We start from the raw sequence: 7392 nt of genomic DNA, 5'->3' as shown, positions 1-7392 counted from the left end.
TCCTGACCAGGGCTGGGGACGAACCGAAACTGAGGTACATACCCTTGACCAGAATCGAACCCGTGACTCATTGGTCTGTGGGCTGACGCTCTAACCGCGGAGCCAAACCGGCTGGGCCCCCTTGACACTGCGATTGGGCGTCGGCCTTGCCCGGCTCCAGGGAGGCACAGAAGTCCAGCCCAGGTGGAGCCATGTGTTGATGGGGTGGTGGGGAGGTCGGGGCTGAGACTGGGGGACGGGGTGAGCAGCGGCTGGGCTAGGAAGGGCCTGAACACTAGGTTGAGGGTCTTGCCCTGTAATGGGTGGGGTCACCTTTCCCCAACTTTCCCCGACTCCTGGCAAGTGTGGAGGAAGCCTGGTGCCGACCACTTAACAACAGTTGGTGCCGTGGTTAGTTTGTCGTGGATTTGGCCAAGCTGTGCTCTTACAGACTCTTAAAGATATTTTATGTGGAACCACAACATATAAAATCTGGGCCACTCTTTTTTAGAGGAGCCCCATGGTCTCCTCTTTTGCTGAGATGTCATTGTCAAGGTCAGTGTGGGGAGGAGGAGCAGGGACAGTTGATGGGTGTGCTTAACACCCACTTGGCGCGTGGCCCAGATCTCCCCAGGGCCGGCGGCAGGTCTGCAGGTGCCAGGCTCCCGCCCCTCTAGCGAGAGGTCCGTGGGGTGAACTCCCAGCATCCTCGCACCTGTTCCTCCCTGGAGCCTGGGCGCCCTCAGTTCCATCGGTGACCTGCCCACCCCCATGCTCTGCTTGGGAGGGGAGGGGGCTGAGCTGGTCTCAGGCCCGAAGGAGAACTGGCCGGGGTCAGATCCCTCCGGCGGCCCTGAGCTATGGCCACCGCCTCTACGGGACGGGGTTCTGAAGATGGCTGAGGCCTCCCTCCCGCCAGCTTCCTCAAGGACACAGGGATACCAGCCTTCTCCCCAAGAAGATTTTATTGAATGCACACACAAAATTCTTCCTTGGGTTTGCAAACTCGACATGGCAGGTGGAGAGACAGCAGCGTCCCTGAACAAGGAGCACCAGCCCCAGCCCGGCCAGGGGGCTCACAGGCTGGCTCTGCTTCCCGGGCCGCTGGTACCTCTCGACTCCCCTTGCCACCCGATGGGCTGCCCCATCCCCACAGGGTTCAGGGGTCTGCCCAGGATGGGTACAACTGGACCCGGACAGAAACACCTGTGTCCTGGAGGTGCCCACATGGCTCAGACACGATGCCTCACCCCGTCCTAAGCAGCGGAGAATCCTCGGGAGACTCAGAGAGAAGACGCGCCTGAGGGGCCGTGGCGGACTCAGGAAGGGGCCGTGTGCTGGCCAGAGCGAACCTCAGCGCCAGGCCTCCAGGCCTCGCTGACCCCCCCAGGGGTGGCCCCCCAGGCACCAACAAGGCTCCTGGGGTTCTGGGACCGCCAGAGACCCCCGTGCCCTGCAGATACCTCTGAGACTGTCTGACCATTCACAAATAGGAAATGAGAAATCAGGTCAAAATGCTCACAATTTCCTGCATGTCTCAGATGGTTGTTTTCTTAAATGGTTGGGTCACATTTCAACTTGGTTTATTGAAACTATTCAATTTCAAGATTCATCAAATCAATAAAGTAAAAAGGAAAAGAAAGATAAAAGGAACAACAACAAAACATTTCGATTTAGCTTTGGTGACATTGGCCTCAGGACTTTCTCTGCTGGCGAGAATCGTGGGGGGCGGGGGTGCTCCTAGCCCTCCAGCCTCCAGGCTGCGGAAGCGCCCTCAGCTCTGCTCAGTGCCCTGCTCCCCCTCACCCAGGACTCCTGCTTCAGTCCTTGGGGTTGAGCTTGGCCTTGCAGTTGGAACCTGGGTGCCTGCAGCTGAGCTGCGCCCCAGCCGCCCCACAAGACCGGAGTCTGAGCCCATAGGATAGAAACAGGCCAGGAGAGCCCGTAGGATCCGCTGAGCCCATAGGATAGAAACAGGCCAGGAGAGCCCGTAGGATCCGCTGAGCCCATAGGATAGAAACAGGCCAGGAGAGCCCGAACTCCAGCTTCCGATGCACTCAGGTTGACCTGTAGCTGGTTCTCATCTAAAATCCCAGTTGCTGGTGCTCCCAGCCCCCCGCAGGGCTGGCGGGGGCTGGCGCTGGCTATCACGAGGGACCTCAAAGATCCCTCAGCCCCCAAATCCCTACCAAGCCAGAAACAGCTGAAGTTTGGGGTGGGGGTGAAGACTTACAAGAACCAGTGTGCATATTGCTAGAAGGTTGGAAATGCCCCGCCAGGTAGATCCTGTTTCAAACTCCAAACCGCGTTTCTTGTGCAGATAAGCTCACGCCGCGGGTACCACTGACACCTGTGCCTGTCGGGGTGTCCTGGGCCAGGTAGGACGGGACAGGGCTCGGGAGGAGAGGCCTTGAGGTTTCCAGGGAAGGAGGGGAGGACTGGTCTGGGGCGATCACTGGCCCAGCTGACCTCTTTAGTGCAAAACCCAGCAGGGTGCTGGGGAGGGCTGGTGGCAGGTGGGATGGCGCCCAGGAGCTGGGTTGATTCCCAGACCAGACGGGCGCCTTTCTCCAGAGCAGACCTCCGAGATGGGCAGTGTGGAGGGGAGGCGGCGGCAGAGAGGGTCCCACGCCTTCCTGCCCGCCAGGAGAGCCTGGGCTGACAGACAGGAACCGCAGGCGCTGGCCTGGGTGCCGTCACTCGAAGGTCTCCCACTGCTTCCTGAGCTGCTCCACCGAGCCCCGGGCCGGGGCCGGGGCCGGCGCCGGGCTCACGGCTTGCTTGGTTTTCTGGAGCAAATCCTCAAAGGGGTCTCTGGCCTCTCGAGCAGCAGAGGGCTGCGGTGCCGGCTCCAGGCCCTGGGAGGGTCTGGGAGGAAGGAGTGGGGGGTCTCCAGGCCTAAGGGCCAGCCCCTGCTTGGCCTCAGCAGCCCTGGCACTGGAACGGACCAAGGGCAATGTTCGGATCCTCGAAGGGGCGACTGTTGGGGGGCCCAGTGGCTGCAGGGGGCTGGTGTGGGCACCCATGGGCATCTGACCAAAGAGATTGGGCATGGAGAGCGCAGACAGGTTGGGCTGAGATCTATATGGGGGGCAGAAGCCAGAGCTGGACAGCAGGAAGCTGGGGGCAAAAGCTGGGCCCAGGGAGGCAGGAGGGGCCCCGAAGGGCCCGGCTGGTGTGGAGACCAGGGACATGGCAGGCAGCGCGGCTGGCACAGGTGGGACAAAGGGGTTGAGTGACTGCTGTGGAAATGGGGCGGGGGTCCCTGCGGGGGGCAGACTGAACTGGGGGGTGAATGGGGTGGCTATATTTGGGGCTGTGGGGCCTGGCGGAAGGGCACTGTCCGGCCGGGCTGTGTTAAGTGGGTCCAGGAGGGCCAGCAGGGCATCACTGCCAGTGGCCGCAGCCCCTGGGGCCAGGCTGAGCGGCTGGAGCAGGGTGGGGGGGCCCTGGGGGGCAGCGCTGGGGAGGGGGGCAGCGCGCCTTTCCCGCTCAGCCTGCAGCCACTCCGAGGAGAAGGCACCGAGGGCGGCGCCAGCAGCTTGCAACTTGGCTGGGCGGGCGGTGGGAGGCGGGGGCACGATGCCCAGCTCCGGGGTCTTCCTGCCCTGGGGCCGGGGGATGGTGATGCTGCCCGGAGTGGGGGCGGGTGCCGCCTCCTTGTCACCGAGGTTCAGGACGCTGTCCTGGTTCTGGGGCCTGCGGGGCAGGGCTGGGGCGTTCCCAAGCAAGGCTGAGGGCTTCTCGGGGGAGGTGGCCAGGGGCTTGCTGCAGATGGCCATGTCGTCCTGGCCCAGGCTCCAGAGCTTGTTGTAGGGGTGAGCGAGCCTCAGGGCCCCCGGCAGCCCGCGGCTCCTTTCACTCCTGCCCAGGTCCAGCCGCTGTGGGAAGGAGAGGGAGGCAGTGACACGGGCCGACCGGGACCGACGGGAGGGCAGCACATCCCCACCCACACCCCTCCTGTGTGCCGGCAGGTTCCAGGATCAGCCCCTGGACTCAGGGCAGTTGAGGGCTCAGCCCCGGGTGACCAGCAGAGCCTGGGTCTGTCTCGACTCCATGCCCAGGCTGTTCTGTTGGCACCAAGGGTTCCAGAGGAAGCCCTTGTCCTTTTATGCCAGGGCTGCCAGGTGGCTTCAGGACATTCGCTGACCATCTACTGGCCGGGTCCTTTGTACTTTTCCAAGCATGTGGGCACTTCCTGTCACCTGTGAGTCCAGGCGGGCAAGTGCGGCTCAGGCTTGGACGGGGAAACAGGACTGGGCGCAAGTCCCAGCTCAGCCACTCCCCCGCTCCGCGGCCTGGGCTCCCCTCCCTGCTCTTGGCCGAGGGGTGCACAGGAGTCCCGGGCTAGGTGGGAGCCCTGGGATCCCGCTGCGGGACCCAGACAGCAGACGGCCTGCAGCTGAAGGAGCAGCACGGAGCGGACAGAGGGGGTGTGACAGATTGCAAGCCACAGTGGGACACCCCAGGTGACTTGTGAGCAATCCAGTCTCTCCAAGGAGTCTCCCTGGTGGGGGTGGGAGCAACCCCAGGCCCCCGGCAGTCCTGGCGAGAGAGGCTGGGCACCAGCCCCTCTGACATGCAGATGGAAGTGGGGCAGGCTCCCGTCAGGTCCGACACGCTCTCCAGGGATCCCCGAGAGGAGGTCGGCCGGCTGGCCCTCCTGGCACTGACCCTGAGCACCGGCTGAGGACCTGGGAAAGGTGGCTGTCTCCCTGCCACGTGGGGACCCGCAGCCAGTGTGCACGCTCCAGCCCCAGCAGTGCCCGCCCCCGCCCCCACCTTACCTGATAGTCAAAGGTCCCCGGCTGTTCCCTCAGGTCTTTGGGGGTCCGAAGATCCTCCAAGCTCTTGGCCTGGCCCAGTGGCTGCAGTGGCACCTCCATGTCCAGGCTGCTGAAGATGTCTCCCAGGAGGTCAGTGCTGGCAGCCCGGTCGGGTGGGGCTGGCACAGGGGTCCCGGGCGCCCTGGCTCGCGGCTCAGGGCTCTCCGCTTCGCCTTCCGCACTGTCCGACTCCTTGAGTGTCCGGTAGGGCTGCGGCCTGCGAGGAGGCAGAGCAGGCTGGACCCTCCCGCCCGGAGCCTCTGTGGCAGAAGCAAGCAATCCCCACTCCCAAGAACTTCCAGGTCTTGAAGATCATACCCAGGAGCCCTGGGGACAGGAGAGTGTCCTGGGTCCCCGAGGGCAGTGGCACTCGGATAGACCTGGACTAAATCTGGGTTCTGCTGGTCACTGTGCGACCTTGGGCAAGTCACTGTGGCTCTAACTTACGCTAGAGGAACCCGTCTGGTTCCCACCCAGTCACGGGGCCCGTCGGATCAATGGCTGGTGGGGAGCGGGACACGGATAGAAAGGGACAGGCAGCCAGCCTCATCCCTAGGCTGTGGCAGTCAGGTCTGGGGAACAGTTTTTGGGAAAGGAGTTGGGGAAACTCCCCTCAGCGGCCCAGCACACCCCGCGATCCTCAAGGAGAACCTGTGCTGACCTTGGTTCCAGCTCTGGTGGTGCCATCTCCCGCTTGGGGGCTTGGGCAAGTCACTTAACCTCTCTGAGCCTCAGTGGCTCCGTGCTGCAGAGTGCACCTCCCTCGCAGGAGTGGTGGGCATTAGGTGAGCGGTGCCTGTGCACAGAGCGCGCGGAGGCTAACAGCATGACGTACATTCATGCACCCAAACCTCAGTGACAAGGGGTTTCTTTCTCACAAGCCTGAGCCCCGGGGCACCACTGCGCACGTGGAGAATGGTGCTGGACAAACCCTGACCTCTAGTGGCGCCCAGGCCAGAGCAGCGCCCCACCTCCTCTGACCACAAGGCCGGGGAGGCTGGGACCCCGAGGGGGCGGTGTCTGGCAGAAACTGCCCAAGACTCTGGTGAAGCGGGGGAAGGCCGCCACCTGGTGGTGCAAAGGCTCACTTGCAGGAAGCAGGCGGGAGACGGGGAGGAGAGGGCTCAGTCTGGTCTCTGGGCAGGGACTCCGTTCACCTGTAACATCTTGCTGAAGCAACCAAAGTAGCCCGTGAAGGAGATTCACATCTCTACCTCACATGAGGAAACGGAAGCTCAGAGAAGCTAAGTAACTTACCCTATGCCACACAGCACTTGGCAAGAGGTGGAAATGCGAGCCAAGTAGGAGAGACTTTAAAAGTCCTCACTGAATGACTAAGCCATCTGTACAAGGAATTAGAGCCCCTTTAACAAAATTTGAACACAAAGAAGTAGATAAAGTCAGTGTGCTTCATATACGTAAGGAAGTAGTGTTCATTAAAAATAACCCATTTTAGCCCAGCCAGTGTGGCTCAGTGATTGAGCGCATCCCATGGACTGAGGTTCCGGTTCGATTCCCAATCAGGGTACATGCCCCGGTTGCAGGCTCCATCCCCACTAGGGGGCGTGCAGGAGGTGGCCAGTCAATGTTTCTTTCTTTCCCTCTCCCTTCCTCTCTCTAAAAAAAATCAATAAAACATTTTTAAAAAGAAAAAAAAAAAAAGAACCATTTTGTTTGGAGTTAAGGTGGGCCAGGTCCTGTGCAGACATGCACAAAAGCCTCCACTTTTCACAGGTCTTGGCTAAAGGAGTGAGCACTATCCATTATTTGAATACTTCAGGCACCAATTAATTTAAAAAGAATGCATGACCTGCTGGACTCTGTGGTGGGGGAGTCCTTGGACGTCACCCGGAGTGCCTTTACCTGCAAGGTGATGTGGATACCTGCATAAACATTTCTTATTCCAATGTTTCTATCTTTAGTTAATAGTAGAAATAATAACTGATACGTTAAGCTTATGGTATGGTAGATGTTATTGCTTAGGACAAGGCTAATTTTTTAAAGTTTTAAAAGAAACATCTTAAAAGGCTCACGCTATGGAGAAGGTGGCATGTGAAATGAAGCTCAGGCAACGCTGACTCAGGCCACCACTTGCTAAGTGAGGACACCGGGAAGGGATCGACTTGCCGGTGGTCACAGGTGAGCTGGTGTCAGAAAGGGCCAGCCCCCCCCCCCACCTGTCACAGTGGCAGGAGCAGAGCTGTGGGGTTCTCAGGGGCCCAGCCCAGGAGGGGGCAGAGCAGGGAGAGGGAGGGGAAGAATCCCCTGTTCCATAAACCTAACTGTTCACTCTGGGGTTATGTGGGCCCCTTGGTGCCCAGCAACGGGAAGGTCCCTCCCTGACAGGCTCCCATTAAAAACGTTACAGCCTGTCAGCACACACAGACCCGACCCCTTCGCTCAGTGCCAGCTCGGGGACACTTGTGGGTAGAGGGGCACAAAAGGGGAATAGAAAAGCTTAATTTTGAGGGGTGGCTGGATTGTGGTAAATGTTCTTTTTTTAATTCCAATTCATAATTCGTATGAGGCTTGGCCTATGAATGATAGTGATAAAAGTTATTTTAAAGTCAGAGCAGTAAAATGTTTG

General features: G+C 60.2%; 1 protein-coding gene across 6 annotated transcripts in view; it reads right to left on the bottom strand.

Moving 5' to 3' along the window:
- Positions 1–2675: 2675 nt before the first annotated feature.
- The window catches only part of DENND1A (DENN domain containing 1A), a 491959-nt gene continuing 487242 nt past the window's right edge, over positions 2676–7392 (bottom strand). For all 6 annotated transcript variants that reach the window (XM_036261261.1, XM_036261264.1, XM_036261259.1 and 3 more), the window contains 2 exons: positions 4767–5022; positions 2676–3860 (listed from right to left, as the gene is read on the bottom strand). In XM_036261261.1, coding sequence (XP_036117154.1) covers positions 2676–3860; positions 4767–5022 — 1441 coding nt within the window. The remainder of the gene's footprint in view (positions 3861–4766; positions 5023–7392) is intronic.

Source organism: Molossus molossus, unplaced genomic scaffold, assembly GCF_014108415.1.
Source record: "Molossus molossus isolate mMolMol1 unplaced genomic scaffold, mMolMol1.p scaffold_m16_p_14, whole genome shotgun sequence".
Taxonomy (NCBI): domain Eukaryota; kingdom Metazoa; phylum Chordata; class Mammalia; order Chiroptera; family Molossidae; genus Molossus; species Molossus molossus.
Note: the sequence above shows the minus strand (reverse complement) of the source record. Positions and strands in the feature narration are given on the sequence as shown.